At 47.7% G+C, this 24,186-nt stretch overlaps 2 protein-coding genes across 16 annotated transcripts in view; one reads left to right on the forward strand and one right to left on the reverse strand.

Annotated features, from left to right (window-relative positions):
* PIP5K1A (phosphatidylinositol-4-phosphate 5-kinase type 1 alpha) overlaps positions 1–12,872 on the reverse strand; it is a 43,897-nt gene extending 31,025 nt beyond the window's left edge. For 5 of the 15 annotated variants that reach the window (XR_015947493.1, XM_088659724.1, XM_088659715.1 and 2 more), the window contains exon 1: positions 6,457–6,504. Coding sequence is in view for 11 of the 15 variants with exons in the window: in XM_088659724.1 (XP_088515850.1) it covers positions 6,457–6,478 (22 nt within the window). In the remaining 4 variants the exon portion in view is untranslated. Of the gene's footprint in view, positions 1–6,456; positions 6,505–9,947; positions 10,063–12,505 lie in introns of those variants that run through there. The other 10 variants (XM_088659718.1, XM_088659722.1, XM_088659719.1 and 7 more) reach the window with 7 other exon arrangements.
* A 3,607-nt stretch (positions 12,873–16,479) lies between these two features.
* On the forward strand, positions 16,480–23,012 carry VPS72 (vacuolar protein sorting 72 homolog). The gene is made up of 6 exons (XM_035098891.3): positions 16,480–16,735; positions 17,460–17,612; positions 18,271–18,382; positions 19,351–19,533; positions 19,654–19,798; positions 21,182–23,012. Exons 1-6 carry the CDS (start codon positions 16,586–16,588, stop codon positions 21,570–21,572), a joined length of 1,134 nt encoding a protein of 377 aa, XP_034954782.1. The 5' UTR covers positions 16,480–16,585; the 3' UTR covers positions 21,573–23,012.
* Positions 23,013–24,186: the final 1,174 nt, after the last annotated feature.

The raw sequence follows: 24,186 nt of genomic DNA on the forward strand, positions 1-24,186 counted from the left end.
AATGAACACATTCAGCTTGCTGCATTCAGCTTGCTGCCAGCACTCTCTCCTTGGAAGGCAGCCTGAGACAGGTTCCGGTATATGCGCTCAGAGGTTCAATCACACTCTTGAACACTCTTCCCTCCCCGCACATCCTGTGCTCCCAAGAAAAAGGGTGAATCATCAGCCTGCTGGGTTGCCAAGCATGCTCCGTCATGCAGAGACGCGTGTCGAGATTTCGGCAAGCGGGAGGCTGGCATGAATGACAAGGAGACATTCTGTCGAGGGTTCAGGAGAAGGGCGCTCCTAAGAGTCCAGCTTGCTCCCTGCTGCCAGGGAAGTAGTCTGGCATCTTGAATGAACCAAGTGGGTTCTCTTGGCTTCAAGGGTGCTGAGGGGAAACCTCCCCAGGTGACCGTTTAGAGCTCACCGTTCATCCCCGAGAATCAAACTCCAAATAGCTGCCTGCTTCTGGAATATGCACAGCTCTTTCAGCTCTAGGACACATGGAGAGCATAAGGAGAGCTCTGCTGGATGAGACTTAAGGCCCATCTAGCCCTGTATCCCATGTCCGAACATGGCCAATCATAAGCCTTCAAAAAAGACCTCAAGAAGGGCACAGAGGGCAAAAGCCCCCCTTTCACCTCCCCCAGGCTCCTGGTCTTTCAGTGGCCTGTGAACACAGGTGGGCGAGGGGGAGTCATAGACTGAAACTGCTGAATGACATTAGTTTAGTGTACAGGGAGTTTGGGGGGGGGGGAATTAAGGAACTCTCAAGCAAAAAAATAAAAAGGCACCTCCTAGTGGACAAGGAAAATGGCAGCATCAATTTTTACAAAGCCTAGAATCACAGAAACATGAGAGTAGGAAGGATTAAAATTTATTTACATGACAAATTATTAGTCATGTTGTCAACTTGGACTACTCCATTCTCATACAGTGCAGTAATATCCTCTTTGCTTAACAAGAATCATACAATAAATGGGTCCAGTAAAGAAGGATTTATGAGGAGAGAATGATTTGTGAAGGAGGTATCCTAAGAAAAAGACTTGGTTGCCCAAATGTTTCCAAAAAACCCAGGTACTCTGTGGGAGGCTACTCAGTTCATTTCAGGAGAACTTAAATGATGGAAAATAACCATAAGAGGCCCAGGAATGTACAGTGGTACCTCAGGTTACAAAAGGCAATGGGATGGAGAAGGCTTTTTAAAAAACCAATTATTTTCTATTTGGGCAAGCAACAGTCACCACATCTCAGTTGCGTGACCAGTATTCACAAAGCAGAATGGAAAAGCAGTCCAATCAACCAACACTTTTTCCTATGGCACCCTTGTGGTAACTAAGGATTGTTGCGGTTCGTAGCAGGGCCTTTATGGAGCCTTCTGCCCGAGGTTTGAAAAATGTTGTTTTTACTGGAGGTGTGGTGGGGAGGAGAAGAAGAACAGACTTCCCTTTTCCATCAGGCATTTAAGCTGATCTAGGTACTGTGGCTATACTTCTGTAGTGTGTGGGTGCTTTTTTTTAAATTAATGTTTGGTTTCACGATCCCCTCCCCTGGCCCAAACTTGTTGACAGTTTTCATGCATTTGGAAGAGTGGCATACAAATGTTTAATGATAAATATAAAGGCAGTCATCTCACTAGAAGTGCTTAACTGCCCGGCTGGCCCTCCACATGGAAGAAGATGGAAGGCAGGCTCCCACCCTTTCTCACCCAGAGCAGCAATGGAGCTCAGCCTTCCATTCCCAATATTGTCTTCCCCCAAAAGGAAAGATCTTGTGCTTCTGGCCTCACCCACCATATGCAGGCAGCGCCTGGAGCACACATACGGTATATTAACTGAAATAGTTTAAGTAGAAGCTAACCTACTATGCAGATTACCAAACATTCAAAGGAGAGGAATAGTAATCATGGGGGACTTCAACTTCCCCGATATCTGTTGGGACTCAAACTCTGCCAGAGTGCAAGGTCTGACAAATTCCTCCAATTTCATTTCCCAGAAGGTGGAAGAACCAACAAGGGGACCATCTATCTTGGACCTGGTCCTCACCAACAGGGAGGAACTGATTGAGGAAGTGGAAGCGCTCGGAAACTTGGGAGGAAGTGATCATGCTCTCCTGGGTTACAGAGGCAAGGGAAAACCAAGTGTAGTCGGACACACATATTGGAGTTTAAGGAGGCCAATTTCAAAAAGCCGAATGAGTTATTGGTGTGATCTCGTGGTCAGAACTACTCAATGAGAAGGGAGTTCAAGAAGGATGGAAGGTTCTAAAAGGAGTAATATTGAAGGCCCAAATGCAAACAATAGCAACAAGAAAGAAAAATGGGAGGCATTAAAGGAAACCGGGTATGGCTGCATTTGAGCTCACAGATGAGCTAACAGTTAAGAAGGACATGTATAAGAAATGGAAGAAAAGGGAAATCGCAAAGGAGGAGGAGTCATAAGTAGCCAATAGTTGCAGGGGGGAAATCAGGCTGACTAAAGCTCAGAATGAGCTCAGGCTTGGAAGAGAGGTTAAAAAGAATTTTAAAAAGGTTTCTTCAGCTATGTCCGAAGTAAGAGAAAGAACAAGCAAGTGGTAGGTCCTCTGTGTGGGGAACACAGAGAAATACTATTGGGTGACAAAGAAAAGGCAGAACTACTCAACACCTACTTTGCCTCTGCCTTCACCCAAAAGGAAAGTGATGCCCAACCTGGTGATAACAGAACAAATTATGTAAGGAGGGAGCTGCAGCCCAAGATAGGAAAAGAGGTAGTAAGGGAACACCTAGCTACTTAAATGAATTCAAATCTCCAGGGCCTGATAATTGCATCCAAGGTACTAAAGGAGCTTGCGGATGTAATTTCAGAATCTTTGTCTATTATCTTTCAGAATTCTTGGACAACAGGTGAGGTCCTACAGACTGGAGGTGGGCAATTGTTGTCCCCATCTTCAAAAGAGGGGAAAAAGGAAGACCCAGGTAACTACTGACCAGAGGTTGACACTGATACCAGTGAAGGTCCTAGAACAGATAATTCAACAGTCTGTCTGTGAGCATTTAGAAAAGGATGCTGTGATTACTAAGACCCAGCATGGGTTTCTCAAAAATAAGTCATGCCAGACCAATCTGATCCCCCCCCCTTTTTGATGAAATTACAAACTTAGTGGAACGGAGAAATGCTGTGGGCATAGTGTATCTTGATTTCATTAAGGCTTCTGACAAAGTCCCCCATGATATTCTCATGAGGAAGCTGATAAAATGTGAGTTGAACTAAATACCGTTGTACCTTGGATGCCAAACGCCTTGGGACCCATACATTTCGGCTCCCAAAAGATCGAAAATCGGGAGTGTGTGGTCCGTTTTTGGAAGCCAAACATCTGGCACGGCTTCTGACTGAGTGCAGGAAGCTCCTGCAGCCAATCGGAAGCTGCACCTTGGTTCTCAAACGGTTTTAAATTCAAGATCCAAGGTACAACTGTAACTGTTAAGGGGATTTGTAGCTGGTTGACTGATCGAGTACTCATTAATCGTTCCTCGTTATCCTGGAAAGAAGTGGCAAGTGGGGTGCTGCAGGGTTCTGTCTTGGGCCTGTGTTGCTTAACATCTTTATAAATGACTTGGATGAAGGAATTGAGGGGGTGCTCATCAAATTTCCAGATGACACCTGTAAGGGGGCGGAGTTACAGAGAACAGCCCCCCATCATAAAGTCCAGCTCCTCAACCAGTCAGAGCTCCAGCAACGGGTCCAGTGAAGGGCAGGAGGAAGTGAGCAGGTCGGTACAGGGCTCTGGCAGCATCCAAGCGCCGCGACTGCAGCCTAGAGCTCCTATACAGGAAATGGCCAGCGGCGGAGTATTGGACAGGCACCCTTTTCCCCCAACGTCTGATTTGAGGCGTGCCAGCTTCTGTAGGAGCAAGGGGCGGCACTTTGGGGTCCCCAAACTACTTTGCTGGGCGCGTAGCCGGAAAGCGCCATTGCGAGATTCTGCTGAAGACTGAACAGTCATGTTTCTCTTATCTCTTGCACTGTAAATAAGCATGCACCAATAAAAGTATTAAAGACACGGCGGTGTAGAGCGTCATTACTCAAGGGTAGCCACCAGCATCCCTGACAACACCAAACTGGGAGGGATAGCCAATGCTGCAGAAGACAGAATCAAAATTCAAAATGACCTTAACAGATTGGAGAACTGGACCCAAACAAACAAAATTAATTTCAACAGGGACAAATGTAAGGTTCTGCACTTAGGCAGGAAAAATTAAAGGATGGGGGACACCTGGCTTACTACCAGCACACGTGAAAAGGATTTAGAGGTATTGGTGGACCACAAGCTTAACATGAGTCAACAGTGTGATGCAGCAGCAAAAAAGGCTAATGCTATTCTAGGCTGCAACAGAAGTATAGTGTCCAGATCAAGGGAAGTAATAGTACCACTCTATTCTGCCTTGGTCAGATCACAAGAAAGGTTGATTCTGACTAAACACCAGGAAGAACTTTCTGACAGTAAGAGTTGTTTAGCAGTGGAACAGACTCCCACAAGAGGTGGTAGATTCTCCTGCCTTGGGGGTTTTAACTGTCATGGATGCTTTAGCTGATATTGCTGCATTGCAAAGGGCTGGACTAGATGCCCCTTCCAACTCAAAGATTCTATGCTTCTTGCTCATGTCAGTTATTCAACTTTCAAGCCACGGTAGTTCTCCTGCAGCCAAGGTTTCACACATTCCCCCTTTCCTTGGTAGTGAAAAAAGAAAACTGTAGTGACCAGAATGAAACACCTTCCTCAAGGCAGGTGGGGAGTCTTGACCCCAACTTCGTACTCCATCTCTGAAATTCAGTGCAAGGACAGCAACCTCTTTGCTCTCTTCTCTAGCACTAAAACTGGAGGCAATAGGTGACTCTTGCCACAGCCTCATTCCAAGCACCTTTGGAAACACAGCACAACCGAAGGGTCGACACACGGCCACCTTCTGGCTTCCAGGTTGAAAAGCTAGAGCTGCTTATGCTTGCCAGAGGCTGGTAGGACACTAGCCATGTCAATGAGAGTTGTGTAATAATCCAGCAAGCTTGATAGAAATGAAAAGCATGAACATCAGCCGATACCAGCAGGCTTAGAGCTCTAGTGCTTAAAAGCATGGAGGAGTGTTGCTCAAGCAGAGGAGAAGGGGGGGTGGCTGCTTCAAACAAACATGCAGCGAGGTTGCGAAAGTTATTTGGAGAAGATGTGTCACCCGCATTGGCACCCTTGATCTTGCACTTCACACCAAGTCTGTGCATCAAGGAGTTGCAGAATTGCCGCTCTGGGACAGAGGCAGAACAGAACAAACCACCTTCTCTTACCCACACATTTTTTAAAAAATGAACTGTGTTTTGAACAGGGGTGGGGGACCCCGGACTAGGGGCCAAATACAACCCACCAGGCCTCTCCTCCTGAGGAGAGGCCACTCCTCCTCCCTAGCCACACCTGCTCTCTTCAGGCCACGTCCTCTCACCAACCCTGCTTCCTACCTGGCTGGAACATGCCCTTGACTTGACTGGATGGAAGGCAGAGAAGGGCCTGCGAGGGTGTGTAGGAATTTGCTCTGCCCACTCTTGCCTCTGGCCCTGCCCACCAGGGGCATTTGGCCCAAAGGCTGACAAAGATGTCACCCTCCCCTCTAAATATAGAATTAATGCCACAAATATTCAGACATCAAAAGAGGACTCGAGGCAGACATTAAATACTGCATAGGTACGAGTGGGTGAAAACCATTGACCTAAATCAAAGACGGGCTCCCTGTGGCCATTGGCCAGACAGGATCTAGAAGAGGTCATTGACTCTGGGCTCTCTGTAAACCTTCCAATCCAGAACATCATCTGGAAGGGCTACTGGTTTCCCAACCCTGGTGTGAACAAAACGTGTGCTCCCAATCCTTAGGATAGATAATACTGGGAAAGATACAATACTATAGGCAAAGGTAAGACCCATGGCAGCTTCTAGGCGACTAATACCTGGAAGTCTCATATGTAAAATGGACAGGTTAGTATTAGAATGCTTTTCAGGGTTCGTGTAATAAACTTCTATGCTGTGAGCACCTAAATAGTATTGCTACAAAGGGTTCCAGTGCAGAGCTGTAGGACCACCTGCTCTAACCTGAGAATAAGGTAAGGGCTTTTAAAAATTGGGGAGTGGAAGGAGGCCAGTTCAATTAGAGAGCAGTTCTCACATAAGGCAATATAACACCATCAATCCAGTAACCTTAGGCAAACAGGGGAAACTTTGGCCCTTCAGATGTTACTGAGCTACAATTCCTATTGCCCTTGATCACTCGGCTATGCCTGCAAGGGCTGATGGGAGCTGCAGTCCAACAATGTCCAGCGGGCCAAAGGTTCACCACTCCTAAGTAAAGGCTCAGTTCCACACCACACATGCACACTTGAAACTTAAGAAAGCCAAGTCTGTTTAGCAGCTAGTAATCAGAGAGGAGGGGGAGAAGCCCATGCTCGTGCCTCAGTTTACCCATACATCTTCGGGAAGGCATCAGTGAACAGCAAAGGAAGCTGAAAGCTATACAGAGAAAGAGGAGGAAAAGAGAGAGAAAGCAGTGAAATTTTTAGGAGGGGAAAAACTGAAGCTTGAGTACGTCTGGGTAGATGTTTCAACATCGTGACAGGGGAAGAGTAAATTAAGAGTACAGTACCAAAATATATAAGAGCAAAAAATAAGAAGGAGGGGACAGAGAAGAGAATCCAGCAAACCATTGAAACAGATTAATCTCACTGTTCTGCCTACATGCAAAAAGGAAGTTGCCACTTTGCATCCCGAAATTCTACTCCAATACCTCTATCCAATCTCAACTTGCATGAAACCATTCCCGCTGTGCCTCCCTCAAGCCTCAGCTCCACAGCTGAGTAGTTCAGCAGCTTCACAATTGTGGACAGACAAACACACACACAAAAACATGCACACACCTCTCCAGTCTCTACACCTTCTAAGCACTCTCTGAAAAAATCACTTTTATTTAGGATAAATATATTTACAATTCATTTTAATCTGGACGTGCTGGCAGAGGACTCTGTAGACCCTTAAAAAAAAGTTGAGCTGTTTTGTATTAGTTTTGTTATCTCGAGAATTGTACGGCTTCATTGTTTTAAGCTGTTTTTGTTAAGCAGGCTTGTACAGCATGATCCTAAAGAGGAAGGATATAAAATAAATGATAAAATAAATCTCCAGCCCCCTTATGACCTGAATCACAGCTGTCAAAAGAAAAACAAAATGCCTGGGGAAGTGCCATAGCTCAGTGGGAGAGCATCCATTGTGCATGTAGGTCCCAGGTTCAATCCTTAGGTATGGGTAAGAAAGGCACCCTGCCTGAATTCCCTGGAGAGCTGCTGCCAGTCAGTGTAGATAGTACTGAGCTAGGTAGACCAACGGTCTGCCTCAGTATTTTCAGTCCAAAATTGGGGTAAATCTATGGCTCTCCAGTTGTCAAACTTCCAACTCCCATCATCCGCCCAGACCACTAGGAATCTGGGAATCTGAGCACCTGGGAATCTGAACACATCTGGAGGGCCACAGATGTTCCCCCACCTCTGCTTTCGCGTTTTTCACTATGTCAAGAGGAAGCATTCGGGGAGAGAGCTTTCAAAAGTGATGAGGAAAGTCCACAACCCATCTGTACTTTCCCACTCTGGCTCTCTAGTTTGTTTCCCCACAAAAGACAAGTGCCTCCATTTAGGCACATTTGTTTGAAGAGTACTCAAAAGGCAAAAGCATCATTCCATTGAATGACAAAACAGCACCAGCAAAACAAGGCCTTAAGATGCAATGTGATTTTTTTGGGGGGGGGAGAGCTGTGCTGCTGTTACAAATGGACGAGTTTAGAGGCATGAGTTCAAAATCTGCCTTAGGCAAGGACAAAGTTTGGGGTGGGGGCTGACCAAGTCATCTATGAAATGGAAGCAGCAGTTAATGACCCTCACAGGATGGTTTCCAAGGAGATGCACAGCCTGATCAGAAGCATGATTATTCGCAACTTAAGCCCCACAGAGTTCAAAGGGGCTGAAGTGTATAGCAGACTGCAGCTTTAGTTTAGAGCAGGGGTCCCGAAACTAAGGCCCAGGGGCCGGATGCGGCCCAATTGCCTTCTAAATCCGGCCCGCGGACGGTCCGGGAATCAGCATGTTTTTACATTAGTAGAATGTGTTCTTTTATTTAAAATGCATCTCTGGGTTATTTGTGGGGCATAGGAATTCATTCACATTTTTTTCCAAAATATAGTCCGGCCTCCCACAAGGTCTGAGGGACAGTGGACCGGCCCCCTGCTGAAAAGGTTTGCTGACTCCTGGTTTAGAGACTAAGAACAGAGTTTGTGAGCCAGAAAGCTGGAGCTAGGAGCTCAGAAGACAAGGGGACAGAGTGAGGCTTAGGCAAGCCATATTTCTGAGTTGCACCCCTGGTGTGGGATTTTGTCAGATTTTCCCACCTCCCCCCACCCCAATCTATAAAAAGGTGGTATAATATTATCCCACTGCATATGGAAGGTGTAAATCTTAACATAACCAAGGCTGCAAAGAACTTAGAAGCTGCCACCTTAAAAAAAACACCAAACTCACTAGAAAGTTTAAACTGTGCCGGACGGTTTAAGCTCGAATTATTTCATTTACTGAATTTAGAGTGCTGTCTACAGACAGACGCATTGCAATTGGTTATTTTTGGCACATGACCTATTTCAAAGTGAAAGGAAAGGGCTGTCCAGCCCTGGTGGGTGTTCTCTATTATCCCCCTCCCCCACCCAACATCTAGACACAGACAATCCGCAAAGAGTGGCTCATACTGGTAGGTGGGCAGGATAGAGACAGAAGGGCAGACCAGACAAATTTTTACGTCCATCCATAAAGCCAGAGATAGGCAAAGAAACAGCCCTTGGATTATATGTGGGCAGGATACCAAAAGGACATCATGAGGGTTGTACCCAAGGAACCAAAAACTGAACAGCTGATTCATTTTTAGCATGTTCATCCTGCCTTTCTATAAAAAAAGCACATCAGGAGGAGAGGGAGAAAGAGTAGATTCAAAATTAGGGTGAAATTAAAAATATGAGACTTGCACAATAGCAGAAGTGCCTGATGAAAAAGGAAACCTATCAGAAAGTTTCAGCTGCCTGCAAAAACGTGAGCTAGGAGAGTGTCTTCTGGCAGGATGTTCCACTGCCCTGGAGCCAGCACCAAAAAGGCTCTACTTAGTATGCCATAACAAAAAGGGTTGGGCTCAGAAGATGACCCCAAGCACTGCTGAAAATCAACAGGTGTAGGGGCTGATCAGCCCCCTTGATAGAAGACCAGCAACAATAACTTTGTGGTATCAGTGCTACAAAAATAAAAGAAGATGGCTGCACTAGTTTCCCTGGCCTGTTTGACAAGTCTCACTTGCCAAAAAATCTTACCCAACAAAGAAACACACTAGGAGCTGTGAGTGGTGTTGGAAGGCCTGATGTAGCCCTGAAGTGGTACATTTCAAAGGCCTACCACCATATTATCTGCTCATCCCTTGAGAACTTTGACTCCAGACTGGTTGTTGTGTGAGAATAAGCTAGAGGGAAATTGTAACAAAATCAAGACTTTTCAAACCAGCTCTTCAGAGCAGCTCCTAGGAAATCAGCTGCTGTGGGGTGGGGAAAATACGCATTTGAAAGGGGGTGGCGACAGAGAGAGAAAATGAACTTTTTCTTTACTGTCTGAAAGTGTCTTGTTTTGGAAGCAGCCAATAATATTCAGTTTCAAATTTTCACCACTGAGAAGGTCACACACATCCAGGCTTTCTGACTTACAAAGTTTTTACACTGCAGGTTTAAACTGCTGCCTTCTATGTGTCATGGTGTTGTCTAAAAATAAAATAATAATTATTCTTGCAAATATAAATGTTAATTAAATCCACACCCTATAATCATTAAGGGGGAATTCAAGGTCTCATTCCTTCCTAAAGCATGGAATACAAAGAGGGAAACATACCATCCCCGAAGTCCAACAAGGTGGTTGAAGTTCAAAGGTTAAGAAATCTCCCTTTTCAGTGATCTCATCCATGTCCCTCCAAGATGTACACTTCAGCCCTGCAGCCTGCTGCTATCTGATAGGAGAAGACAGGTAAGAAGCTTCCCTCAGGACCGGTGGACTCCCACCCAGAGGAGTCCAGCAACCCAGCCTCTGAAGCCTGCCCATGACTCTGTGACAACCAGGTACACCACCCTTCTTCTGAAAAGACAAATCGTGACATCAAGGGAAAGGATGACTTATGAACATGCTCCCATTGACCCCGGCACTGCAACAGCAAAAACCCCTCACCCTAATTCAGGAAGTGGGCTGGACCCTGCTCGAATCATTCCCACAGAAGAAGCACCACCACTTCCTATTCTGCTTTTGTCCGCCTCCCACCACCCACAAAAGGGTCTCAACTCCTTCTGACCTGCAAATAATACTCCTACAACTCCAGGAAAAAAAACCACACATGCAGGAGCTCAGACCGCAAGTCAGCGAGCCAGCCAGCTCCTTCCTTTACAGAGTGCCCAGTGTCCACACAAGCTCCCTTGGGGGAATAGACTGGAGGACACTGCCCCAAGGACCTCCCTGTGTCCCCTGCTCGCATTAACCTTCCCCACCCTCAAACACTAGGAACCTAAGATGCTGCCTTAAGACAGTCAGTCAGAAGCTTGGGTCTGTCTAGTTTAGTATTGTCTACGCTAACTGGCAGCAGATCTCCAGGCTTTCTAACAGGGACCGATGGGATCAAACATGGGACTTGCTACATGCAACGAAGGTGCCCTACCAATGAGTGACAGTGCTACCCCATAACACTCTTGTTAAACTGAAAAGAAAAACAAAGTCATTCATACACAGAAGAAACTTTGAGGACTCAACCCGCAACCTCAAACCACCAACCACTTGCTTCTCCACAAGGGCCCCTCCTTGGGACCCGCTCATCTACTGCCCAGTGAACTGCATACAACACAAGTTATACCACAGTCTCCACATCCGCCATAAGGAAGGCCCCAGTCCTTTCCTCCAGGAAAGGGGGATGCCCCCTCCTGAACACCCCCACCAAAGCAGGGACTTGTTTCCTTAAGCGACCCCACATCCCACACAAAAATATGTTCGCTCCCAGAATCCTCTCTCTTTATGCCGAGGTGCAATCACTCACTCACCATATGTTCAGTGTCATGGCAGGCTCCCACTGCCCCCCTGTTTGGGGGAACCCTCTCCAAATCCCAGCAATCACCCCCAATTATTGGAATATCATGGACCACCATGACAGCCCCTTTCTGAGGCAATAGAGAGAAAGCCCCCCACACTGAAGGAGGCACTTCGTTCATCCATGCAACGCGACCCCCAGGACACCCCAACCCAAACAGGGGGGTCCACTGCCTCCCCATTGCTCAGCAAAAAGGGTCTGATTCATTATATCACCCTATACACAAAAGAACACACGCACACCCACGCCAATCCTAGAGACTCTGCCACCTCTAACCTTCCATTTAATTTTTATTTAACGGCAACATTATACCCAAAGCTTCTATTCTCTGAAATCTGCAGTTTTAGTATATGGTTGCATTTTTAAACAAATTGTTGTTGAACTCTGCCTTCAGTGCTACTTACAAGCAGGAAGGTTGCTTTTCAATTAATGGAATCCGCACTGGGGTGGTGGAATACATCCCCCCACAACTCTTTGGAGCCTTCCCATACACCCCATATTCAAAGCCAACTACAGTACTCCCCCTGCTGAGAAATAAGAAAAAGGCCCTTCCATACCCCACGCATTGATCGCTCCCCAAATAAAAGCTCCCTCTCCCCAAACCCATCACACTTTCCCCTAATGTGAAGCGCCCCCCCCCAATAAAACCCACATCCACCTCCTTTCTCCCTCTTTGGAGGGAGTCTCATAACCCACCCCAAATATATACAGTATTCCATTGCAAGCAACATAAGATCTGCCAACTATCTCCATACATTTGCCCCTTCTTTCCCCCCTCATTTCCCCCCCCAGGGGCAGAAGTCACTTTTCACACACACCCCAACCCCCCCCCCTGGGGTCGGGGAGAAAAGAAAGCTGTAGATTTTCTACTGTGGGGGATTCGGGGTCCCCCAAATATACAAGGGGTGGGGGGAGACTGACACCCCATTGTGAGTGAGTGGGGGGTCTCACTCACCTCTCCCACCCTAAACTGCCCTCCCCACTCACAGGGGGAGCCAGTCTCTTTCTCCTCCTCCTCCTGTGAATTGGGGGAGCTGAGACCCTTCAATAAAACAGCTTTCTCCCCCACCCAGACACCTGGGTGAGATTCATTTACCTCACATAAAGATGCAAAGGCCCCCCTCCCCAATCTTTCTATTCCCCCCCTCCATGCAGCTCTCTTACTCACACGGGGGTCTCAGAGGAACACATTTTAAGACCCCCTCCCCAAATATCCATTCCTGCCCACCACAGAGTGGGAATCCCCCCCCAACCAACGTTCCTCTCCGAGATTTAACACACACACACCCGCCACAGAAAAGGGAGTCACAACCTCGCCCCTCACCTGAGGAAACGCCGCTGCTCCCCCCAGGCTCGGGCCCGGCTGACGCCATTTTACCGATTCACCCTCCTTTCCGCCTCCTTTTCTTTAAAAAAATTATTCCGTATTATTATCAATTTTTTTTAAAAAATAGTATTTTTTCGCCGCCTCGCTTTGCCTCACGGCTGTAATTCTCTTTTTCTTGTTTCTTTCTCCACACCGCTCTTCATCATTATCACCCCCCCAGGCTCTTCACTTGGTCTCGCCCGCCTCGCTTTGAGCCGCGACTGCGGGCCGCACCACCCGCGCGCTCAGAGGGGTTGCCACGCCTCCTCCCCTGACCCGTCTCTGATTTTTCACGTCCACAAACACGCACAACCCCCGCTTCCTCTCGTGGACCCGCCCAAACGGCGCCGGCACAAACCAATGCACGCAAAGGGGAGGGTGGAGCGTCAGAGCGGCGGCTGGGCAAGATGGGTGGGGGGGGAAGCTCTGCCTTGTTTATAACGGACCGCGGGTAAGGGGACCGGCACTGCGCATGCGCCAGGAGGGAAGTGGGCGGCCGGGGCTCTGAAGAAGGCAGCCATGCGTCGTGTGGGAGTGGGCGTGGCTCCACGGCATCTCAACGAGCACTGGCCTAGTTGACGTTGCCATAGCAACGCCAGGCTGGGCCACCCCGGCCCCTGAGGGATGCTACTTGATGCAGCTACACCGTTGCCATGGTAATGCGGCCTTGTTCGATCTGTGCAGTGGGATGACCTCATCAGATGTGACACCACACCATATTATTATTATTATTATTCCATTATTATTAAAAATAGCAACAGAAACACTAATAAAGATAACACACCTCCCACTACTTTTGTATCAAAATTAGCTTTTGCATCCTAGCAAAAGCGTTTTATATAATCTCTGCCCCGTGAAGGCCTCATCAAATGTGACACACCAGCAACAATCCCATCGTAGCCAGTGTCAGGATGAGGAACTGGGAGAACAGGGTTCAAATCCCAACACAGCCATCAAGCCCACTTGTGTGACCTTAGGTTAGTCACTGCCTCTTTTAGCAATACTGTCACAAGATTGTTGTGAGGAGCAAATGAGGAGGGGGGAAACCACATATGCCACCTTGAGCTCCTTGGAGAAAAAGGTGAGATAGAAATGCAATAAAATGAATAACATTAGCAATGTGAATAAAAAAATAGCACTAGCATTACAGCAAATTAGCATGAGGCATTCGGTCTCCAGCATTGTTTAACACCATTTTAGTTAGTGGTGACAGAGGACCCCGGGTTAGGGAATCCAGATCTAACTAATGTTCACTATGGAACGAGCATGCAATATCTCTTCACTGCCCCTCAGCTGCAGAATGCATTGGCTTTTATCTCGATTAGTAAGGATTATCGCCTTCTCCCCTTTTTTTAAAGCAGCACAGAGAGATTACCTGAAAGCCCTTCCTTCTGTTGCTGTCCAGAGATCAGAGCAATGCTTCGGTGGATATTTTACAGTCCAAAATCACCTAATGAAATCAAACCACTCCATTTTACAATAGGCCTTGTGACCCAAGCCTTTGCAAGAAAAAGGAATATCTCCATACCATTTCCTTCCACCTTGATGAGTTTTACCTGAAGTTTAACAAACAGGTTGAAGGAAGCATGTGGGTGTGTATGTGGAAAGTTCTGACTTCTGTGTTGCTGTATTGTAGCTTACTATATAAAAGTAAGTCTTATATCTTTAGCTCCACTTATTTTTCCCTCTGGCCCTGCCCACTATTGACAGGTGGCCCCCAGAAGGCTGCCTCTAACAGAATGTGGCCCTTGGCCTGAAAATGGTTCACACCACACCTGTATAAAATGGACCTAACTCTGCTGAGTTGTGCAATCTTTTCAAAATCTATTTAAAGGAGGTGCTCTTCGGTGGAAGGCACAGATTCCTGTTTTGCTGCAGGCACAATTCTGAACAGGAACTGGAAGAGAGAGAAAACCCTTACCAGGAAGACTTGCATCACTTATGCAAGCTTGGTTCCCCTTTCGATTTCAGATGGTGTTAAGCAACTAACAATCCAAAGGCCAAACCAGCAGCTTAAACGACAAAGTGGAGGTCACTGTATTCAGTTTCACTAGGCAGCTGGCTCAGATCACATTAGATAAAAGGGGGGGAAATCTTGGCCAGCTTCCCAGAGGAGGAGGAAAGTTCAGCAGGCAAACTCCAGAGGCTTCCTGCTCATCATCACATTTTTAGGCCCTGGAATAAGACATATAAAAACCAATAAACTTGGGGGAGTGACATAAATGGACCTGAATGGCAACTTAATTCAAATTCTCTGACCTTTGCTGCATAATTAGGCTTCATAGCCCCCATACAACTCAACAGATCACCGGTAATCTTATACTCCCACCTGGGGAGAAGTTTCAGTGACCCCATCAAAGCACAATTTGAAGTTCTTACTTACCCCCAGTGGTAAGCCGCCATGCTACACATTTCATTATAAACCAAATCCTGAAACTTTTCAAGTAAAAGTCTACCATAAATGAAAGTACATGCCACATTGATCATGACCTCACCAACTAAGTGGTGACAATGTTGAAAACATGTGATAATTTGACAAATAATAATAATAATAATAATAATAATAATAATTTTATTATTTACACCCTGCCCATCTGGCCGGGTTTTCCCAGCCCTCTGGGTGGCTTACAACATATCTAAAAACTTTATTAAAACATCAGTCCTTGAACTTCCCTAAACAGGGCTGCCTTCAGATGCCTTCTAAAAGTCAGATAGTTGTTTATTTCCTTGACATCTGAAGGGAGGGTGTTCTACCGGGCGGGCACTACTACTGAGAAAGCCCTCTGCCTGGTTCCCTGTAACTGTAACAGAACTAGAAACTGATTTTAATGGATGACTGGCCCCTATTTTGTTCCAGTCTTGAATCTAAATTATATTGTCTATATCCAGTGGTATTTTTCTAGAAAAAAGAGGTGCCGGAACTCACCATGAACACCTCCCTCGTTCTCTTAGAATGGCAATGGCGCCCACCTGAGGGGTGCCAGAAATAAGTTCCAGCAAGTTCTGACTGAAAAAAAGCCCTGCCTATTATCTGATTCCCAGACCTTCAACAGTGGTTCCACAGTACCATAAGTAACATGCAGGGGGTTGGACTAGAATGATGATCCTTCAACAAGATGATCTTTAGGGGCACCTTCCAGTTCTCCACTGTTATGATTCTATGTACCAATACATGAAAAGCTAAGATGGCTCTTCAGCTCTCTAAGAATGAAGTCACCAGTGTTTCAGTTGAAAGGAACCTCCATTCAAAGAGGCAGTCAACCTCTGGATATCAGTTGTGGGTGGAGGGAGAGGGAAAATTGCAGGATTTGTGGGCTTTCTGGAGGAATCTGTTTCACCAGTGTTGGTGGTGGTGGGGCGAGTTAGCCTTCATTCAGCAGAGCAGCGATGGCATTCTTGGAAGAGTCCACCAGCAAATACTAGCCACAAGCAGCAGATGAAACTCTTAAATTTTTTATTAAATTTGATGTTAAATTCGTAACAAATTTTGAAAAGCAATAAAAATAAATTGGTAAAAAAGAGAAGTAGATGAAACTTCCAAATGCAGAGGTAGTGCACGTCTGAGTGGTGCTGCTTTGCAGGCTGTCTCTGCCTGCATTTGGAGACAGAATGCTGAACTTTGCAAAGGGCAGGGGATTAAGCAAATACATGAAAAATAGGCCTATCGGAGCATGATTGTTACATGAATTTCCAGTTTCTGCAAGGGCATTAATAAAAGTAGGCTTTCAAAGAGGCAGCCAATAAAAGTAGGCTGTCTTCTGAACACCCAGCTTGCAGATGCTCCCCGTAAGCGTCTTGTTGGAAACCCATCGACTTTCTCGGCGTTCGATTCCCCTCCACAATCTCTGCGTCGACGCTCAACTAGTCGTGTCTACCCACCATCGGCGTCCGTTAGCTCGGCGCTCGATGGCTCCTCCCTCCCGTCATTCAAGCGCAGGCCTCCCGGAGACGTTGCGAACAGCCCCGCAACGCAGGGCGCGTGGTCGCGAGCCGACGGCATCGATCGCCACTCCGCTCTCCCTGGGGAAAGACTAAAAAATGGCGGCGGCGGCGGCGGCGGCGTCCGCTTCGACGGGCCTGGCTGGAGGCCGAGCGCCCCGGCGGACGGCAGGGAACCGGCTCTCGGGGCTGCTCGAAGCGGAGGAAGAGGACGAGTTTTATAAGACGACATACGGGGGCTTCACGGAGGTAGGGGGCGGGACTTGGGTTGATGGGCAGCGGTAGGGTGCGTGGTTGGTCCAGGAGCGGGCTGGACTCCGAGCTCGTGGCCGAGGCGGCGCTTGCTTGTGATTGGCTGGAAGGAGGCGGGATAGGCGGGGCTACAGAGGCATGGGTCCCGTTTAGTTTGTAGTGTGTGCAATACGTATAATATAAATATTAATTTCTGGAAAGTTTGAACCAAGAAGGTCCAGCGCTTTCTCTCCACCAGCAGTTCTACCCGCATCTTCTTTTCTGCAACAGGTTGCTTGGCAGTAGACTGCTCCTGGACAGGGTGGTTTCTTTTAGTGATGGTGGCTGAATAAGTCATCTTGGTAGATAGAGGGAAGTATCTCATTTACATCCTACCTATCTTCTGCCAGGAGCTCAAGGTAGCCTACGTAATTATTTCCCCTCATTTAACTCCCACAACGACCCTGTGTGGTAGGCTAGGCAGTCACCCAGTCAGCTTCATGGCTTGAGTGGGAATTTGAACCCTGGTCACCTAGGTATTGGTATGACACTTTAACCACACTGATTTTGGATGTCCTTTCCCATTTTCTCCTTTTTTTACAAGGTGTGGCTTAAAGGCTAGAGGGGTGGGTAAAAGATCTGCTGCGGTTGGCTTGGGGGACACACAAATTGAGTCTCTTGCCATTGCTGTTCAGAGAGCGAGCTCTCCCCACCCAACCATCTTCTCTCGGCTGCCCTGCAGGAATCTGGTGATGATGAGTACAAAGGCGACCAGTCAGACAGTGACGACGAAGTAGATTCCGACTTTGATATTGACGAGGGAGATGAGCCCAGCAGCGATCAGGATGACAATGAGCCCAAGCGGAAGCGGAGGGTTGTCACCAAAGCCTACAAGGTATGTGTAACAGGAGATGGGCAGAGCCGGGCATGCGGATGCCCTCCTGAAACGCCAAATCCATTAATGGGAGAGAGCAGGGCTGGTGGGAATGCTGAGCTCAAACTGCAGCAGTGTCTGAGTCGCTCTTGTGTCTCCACTGAGAGGCAAGCAAAGCGGAGCGAGGCATTTGCCCACTGCTGCAATGGAGACTGCTGGGAGTGCAGAAAAAGAAAGTGGTGAGGGAGGTGTTTGTGTGCAAGAGGCAATACTCTCGTCCCATGCGAACCGTGGGATTATCCATGGGGCGGGGAGAGTTGGCAACTTTCTGCCTGGGGTTTGAGGAGAGTGGGCAGCACATGCAAGGAGTCCCTGTGGGAAGTCATTTTAAGAACTACCATTTAGCTTTTTAAGGACCTGAATTTGCTTTTCCTCTTCCCTCCCCCTCCCTTTTTTCCTTTTGTGTCCTGCTTTCTTAGACCATAAGTCTAGAAGGGACTGTCTTGTTTTTGATTGATTGTATATAAGTTGCTCTGGGAGCCTTTTGTTGGTTGAAGAGTCAAGAAAATGTAAGCTCTGACCTTTCATGCTTTTTAAACACCTGGTGGCTTTTCATTCTGCTGTTGAATCACATCTATAAACCGCCCTTCCTAATTTCTGTCGTTTGAATCCTCCGTAGGAACCCATCAAGAGCCTGAGGCCGAAGAAGGCAGACATTCCTGTAAGCAGCTCTCAGAAAGTGAGAGAGGAAAAGCTGGCCCCAGCCGAGCTCCAAGATGACCTCGGAGACAGTAAGTGCCCATTTTGAGTGTGCATTAATTAATAAGTCTCAGATCCTTTTTACACCAGCGATGAGGAAGCTTTCTCAGCCTGAAGGCCATATCCTTTCATAGGTGACTTTCCAGGGGCTGCATGCTAGTGCTGCGCAGGGCCAGAAGAAGAGTGGTAGAGCACTGAAGGCTACATCACAGCTACACAAAAATCAGCGATTTCTACGCGCACGCACATGCAAGAATGTAAGAGCAGCCTGGCATCTGGATCAGGCCAAAGGGCGCCATCTAGTCCAGCATCCTGTTCTCACAGAGGCCAACCAGATGCCCCAATGGGAAGCCCACAGGCAGCATCTGAGCACAATAGCACTTGTCCCTCCTACAGTTTCAAGCAGCTCGTCTTCAGAAACATCTCTGACAATGGAGGCAGAGCAGAGCCCTCATGGCTAGTAGCCACTGTTATAACCATGAATTTGTCCAATCCTTTTCTGAAGCCCTCCCAAGTTGGTGACCCCTGCTGCTTCCTACGGGAGCGAGTTCCGTAGTTTAACTGTGCACTGCCTGAATAAGTCCTTTTATGTGTCCTGAATGTTCCAGCTTCATTGGATCTCCACGAATTCTCATGTTACGAGAGAGGCAGACAAACCTTTTTCCATATCCACTTCCACACCTTTCTTTCCATTCAGACAAGCTGTTATCGCTGTTCAAAGGCATGTTATCATTCTTGATTATTTTAGTTATGGATCGCTTCCTATGAGGCATCCCTAAGTGATTTACAGTTGCCTTCCAGCCAGGCAGAAACACTTCAGAAGGGTGTGGATCAGGGCCTGTGAGTTGTTAGGCATAGGGAGAAGTGGGGTGGCTTGTGGATAGGCCCAAGGGCCAGTTAGAAAGACCTGGAGGGCCGTGCTTGAAAGTCCCAATATGAAATGCCGTGCTGTCCCCTCTTCTTGTTTCAAACTCCTTCCTCCTAACCGTCGCCTGCCCAGGCCGCAAACACATGCGCCAGTCGACGACCGAACACACGCGGCAGACCTTCCTACGCCTGCAGGAGCGCCAGGTGCAGTCAAAACGCAAAAAGGGGGCGGGCCCCAGCTACGACCGGCCCCTGACCCAGGAGGAGCTGCTGGAAGAGGCCAAGATCACAGAGGAGCTCAACATACGCTCTTTGGGTGAGTCAGGGTCCTGCGGTCTAGCAAAGTTACTAGTCCACAAGAATTATCCAGGAGCGGGTGTGCCGTATGTCAAAAGTTTGGGGTTGTCAGGAGCTTGGCTTCTTTTCTTCTGTGCAGAAACATACGAACGCTTGGAAGCAGACAAGAAGAGGCAGGTGCAGAAGAAGAGGAAATGTGTGGGGCCCACTATCCGCTACTACTCGGGGACCATGCCCCTTGTGTCCGACCTCGGCTTCAAGGAAGAGAATGTGGACGTTGAGGGGTAAGGGTTTCTGGCTTGCCCCTGGGATGGAGCAAGCTGGATGTGCGAAGCAGTAGGCACAAGTTCCTAGTCCTTAAGAAATTAGTCAGGCGTGGCTTGCCTTTCCAGGCATATCTTGAATCTGGGAGCATTGTCGGCCTAAAAAAGAAAACAAGAGAGCTCACTTTGTCTCCTAGTTTACAGAAACTGCCTGGTCACCTGGTGGGGATTCCATTCACCAAAAGCAACTAGGCAAGTGGTTATTCACAGCCTTGGGTTCAATTCCATATCCAGGCCAATTGTACATCCAGTCCGTTAGAGACCTGCATTTCTGCAAGTCGCAAACTAAGAACACTCTCTAAATTTTATGGCGGGTATGCATTGCTTAAACTAGCATATGGGCAGAGAGGCTTGATTATTACTATTTTCAGTTGGGCCTCTCTACCCATTATCTACCTTCACCGCTGAAGCCTGGAATACTACTGTGCCTCTGAGCATGTGCAAATTTCCTTTTCCTTCTCGCTGGGTGACCACAGCTGGTAGAATGGGAGATCATTCACCTGCCCTTCAGGCATTTAAGGGAAGGGCTCTAGCTCAGAATCGGAGCGTCTGCTTTGTATTCAGAACGTCCCAGGTCCAATCTCTGGCATCACCAGGTAGGGATGGAAAAGACTCTGCTCTGAGAACTCCAAGAGCTTCTGCCAGTCAGTGCAAACAATACTGTTCTAGGTGGACCAAGGGCCTGGCTAGGTATGAAACAGCTTCCTTGGTTCCTATTTAAAACCAGCCCTTCATTCAGAGCCATGAGGACTAGAATCTTACTACACTTTAAGTGGAAGGGCTATAGCTCAGTGGTAGAGCATCTGCTTTCCATGTAAAAGATCCCAGGTTCGGTCCATGGCATCTCCAGTGCCCCTTGTCTGGACCTCTGGAGAGCTACTGCCAGTTAGTGTAGACAGTCCTGAGATAAATGGTCTACTGGCTGCCTCACTAGGACTTAGTTGAATACAACTCCATGTCCATTCACTTCAGTGGGGCTACTCTGAGCAGGACTAACAGGTGCCACATAATACCCATTCCGCATTTGCAAGAACTTGATCTTTTAGTGCGGCAGCACTTACACTTCGGAACTCCCTGCCTATTGACGTCAGGCAGGTGTTTTCACTGTGCTCTTTTTGGCACCTGCTAAAAACGTTTTTCTTCAGGCAAGCCTAGTCAGGCCTTTAGAAAGTTGGTGCCAGTTTTAATTTGTTCTTATCTTAACTTTTCGTACATCTTAAATGTTTGTAGATTTTTTTTGTGAAGCTCTTCGAGGCTTCCCCCTCCCCCCCCAAAAAAATTTCAGGTTGCGTATCAATTTTGTGAAATTACAAATAACACTGGACCCTTTCCCGCTTGCTTCAGTTTGGACCAGGACATGCAGCCCCCACCCCTGGAGGCCCCACCAGCACCCTCCGCCTCGGCCGCCAAATGTTCGCGGACCTTCGTCACTTTCAGCGATGACGAGACTTTTGAGCGCGTCTTCCCGAAGTCTCGGGCCCCCAAGCTGCCTGTGAAGGAGGTCTGCCCCGTCACCCATAAGGCCGCCATCTACCGTGACCCCATCACTGACATCCCGTACTCCAACATCCGGGCCTTCAAGATAATCCGCGAGGCCTACAAGAAGTACATCACAGCCCATGGCCTGCCCAACGCTGCCGCAGCCGCCCTTGGGGCAGGGCCTCCCATGGCCGACTCCAGTGTCCGAGCCACCAGACAGAAGATCATCATCAAGCAAAGCATTCCGAATACGTAGGGCATGGGACCTTCCTTGCTGACTCCCCGTCCCGTTTCCACGAAACAGCTGTTCCTATTACTATAGCAAACACGACAAATAAATAGGCATGGCAGTAAGAACTGTCCTTCAAGGGAGAAACAGAGCCTGGTTATAAGGTCATTGGAAGAGTTTCTCAAATGTTCCAGTTTTATTCTGCTCACTTCTGTTCAAATACCATTAGAACAAAGATAATCTCTGGTCATAATTCCTTTTCCAGTAATGTGGTCATTTTCAGAAAGTCTGTCGGAAGCAGCCCATCTTGTTTCCGGCGTTTGGCAAGCCAGATTTTCCCCAAGATTCACAAATCAGCTGCTAACCACCTGCAATTTCATTTGCACCACAGCGGCCTCGTGTTAAAATGCCCGATTTGATTGCCTCTGTGTTTGCGATCCGTTCTTATCATACCACCACCAGTAATATTTACATACAGCTTAAGATGCAAAATCCCTGAGTAGCTTACACAGTATGTTAATTCAGAGAGAGAAAATGCATTTAAAACCCGAAATACAAAGAAATGCATCAGTAAAAAATGGAGAAGCCATCAATGAAACATTCCTTTAAATATCAATAACCTCAGGAACAGCACACAGAAGGGAGCCTGACCATTGGCCGGGTTGACTGGGGCAGAGGAGAGTCCAAACAACAGCTGAAGTGTCACAGGTTTCCCATCCCAGGTTTAAAAGATAAACCCAGCAATGGGATTTTGGCAAGGTTCTCAAACCAGACAACCAAAGCATTTTAATCAAAATGTCTCCTTTTAAAAAAAACAACCATAACCATCGCCCCACATTTTTGGCACAAATGCTTCTATTGACTGCTCACAGGTCGAAAAGTGCCCACTATTCCTAGCTAATTTGTTCTGGCTGCCTAAGAACATCACCAAAGGGTGGGCGTTACGCATCCAGCAAGCCACGAAACTTGTAAGTGCAGCCGATTGCAGTGGGGCTTCCTATCAAGAGAGCCCTGCTTGCAGAGGAGCAGCATCTGCATTTCCTTCGTAGCCGCACCCTTCTCTCCTGTTGCATGAACTCGGTCGCCTTGCGGGTCAAAGGGTGGACACTTACCAGACCAAATGAGGCCCACGCCTGCTGCAGGAGAGGGGGAGGTTTTGTGGAGGTCTTTCCACGAGGGCCAGAAGGTTGTCTTCCTTTGCAAATTGGGGGAACGGGAAGCTCTTTTTGTTGGGTCGAAGAAAAAGGCTTCAAGTCTTGACTGGATGGTCAAACGAGGCTCAGCATCTGAGTAGGACACAGGCGTGTGGGAGCATGAGCCTGCAGCCGTCGAACGAGAGCTGTTAGCGAGACATAAAGTCCTGCATTTTTTAAAATCAACTTGCAAAAATACTATCATTTTTTAAACAGTTTCAGCAGCCTGTAGAACATTTCTCTGAAAATAAACGGCTTTGATGTGATGTCTTCACCCTTGTGTGTTGCCTTCCTTGATTTTAAGGCTGATGTTGCCAAACCCAAACTCCCTGACCAGTTTGAACCCAGGTGTCGCTGGTCCTAGGCTTGATCCTATTACTCATGCTACTACGACACACTAAAGCCTGAGATATTTCAGTCTGTAGAGCATGAGGCTCTTAATCTCAGGGTTGTGGGTTCAAGCCCCATGTTGGGCAAAAAGATTCCTGCATTGCAGGGAGTTGGACTAGATGACCTTCATGGTCCCTTCCAACTACTGTATGATTCTATGAACTTCTGGAGGGGCACAGGTGCCCCCCCAATCCCTTAGTGGCTGCCTTCATCTGCTCTCCTTTGATTGTCCACCAGGGGGCGACACCACACCAGGTACCATCACAATCCCTGCCTGCTCGATCACCTATCAGAGTTACTATTACCAGCCATGGGGAGCCCCTTCTCTCCCCGATACTCACAGAGGAGCTTCAGAGGTATAAAAGCTGTGGGTTAATTCGAGCCAGTGAAGGAGCAGAGTGCTTTTTCCCTTGGTTGCAGAACAGCTGTGCCTTGTGGTCGAGCATTTGCTTGGCATGCGGAAGGTCCCAGGTCTGATCCCTAGCACATCTGGGTGGGGCCGAGAAAGACTCTTGGTGCAAAACCTTGGAGAGCTGCTGACACTCAGTGCAGGCAATACTGAGCTGGATGGACCCAAATGTCTGGCTAGGTATGAAGAAGCTTCCCAGGTTTCTTATTTAAAAACAGCCCTTTATTCAGAACCATGTGGACGATAATTTTACTTTGCTTTTAGGGGGAGGGGTTTAGCTCAGGGGATAGAACATTTGCTCTGCATGCAGAAGTTCTCAGGTTCAGCCCATGACATCTCCATGAAGCACTGGGGATATTCTTCACCAGAAGTTGTTGTATAGAAGGCTGCAGTTCCTTTTGCATCCTCCCTTTCTGCATCAGAAATCTGGGTCTTTTGCAGAGGCAAGACACCCTTCCTGAGTTTCCTCCGACCAGTTCACTATTTCAGCAGGCTCTCTGTCTGAAACGCTGGAGAGCTGCTGCCAGTCAGTGTAGACAGTAGTGGGCTGGATGGGCCCCAGTGATCTGACTGTGGAAGGCAGACTCCTGCGTTTGTACACAATTCAGTCCTCTGTTCAGGACCATGAGAACTAGAATCTTGCTTAGTT

Source organism: Zootoca vivipara, chromosome 16 (assembly GCF_965207765.1).
Source record: "Zootoca vivipara chromosome 16, rZooViv2.hap1.1, whole genome shotgun sequence".
NCBI lineage: Eukaryota > Metazoa > Chordata > Lepidosauria > Squamata > Lacertidae > Zootoca > Zootoca vivipara.

Coding starts and splice junctions, on each gene's coding strand:
- VPS72 (XM_035098891.3), top strand. CDS start 16,586: ATGGCGGCGGCGGCGGCGGCGGCGTCCGCTTCGACGGGCCTGGCTGGA. Junction 17,613..18,270: donor TTGTCACCAAAGCCTACAAG/GTATGTGTAACA, acceptor AATCCTCCGTAG/GAACCCATCAAGAGCCTGAG. Junction 18,383..19,350: donor CCAAGATGACCTCGGAGACA/GTAAGTGCCCAT, acceptor TCGCCTGCCCAG/GCCGCAAACACATGCGCCAG.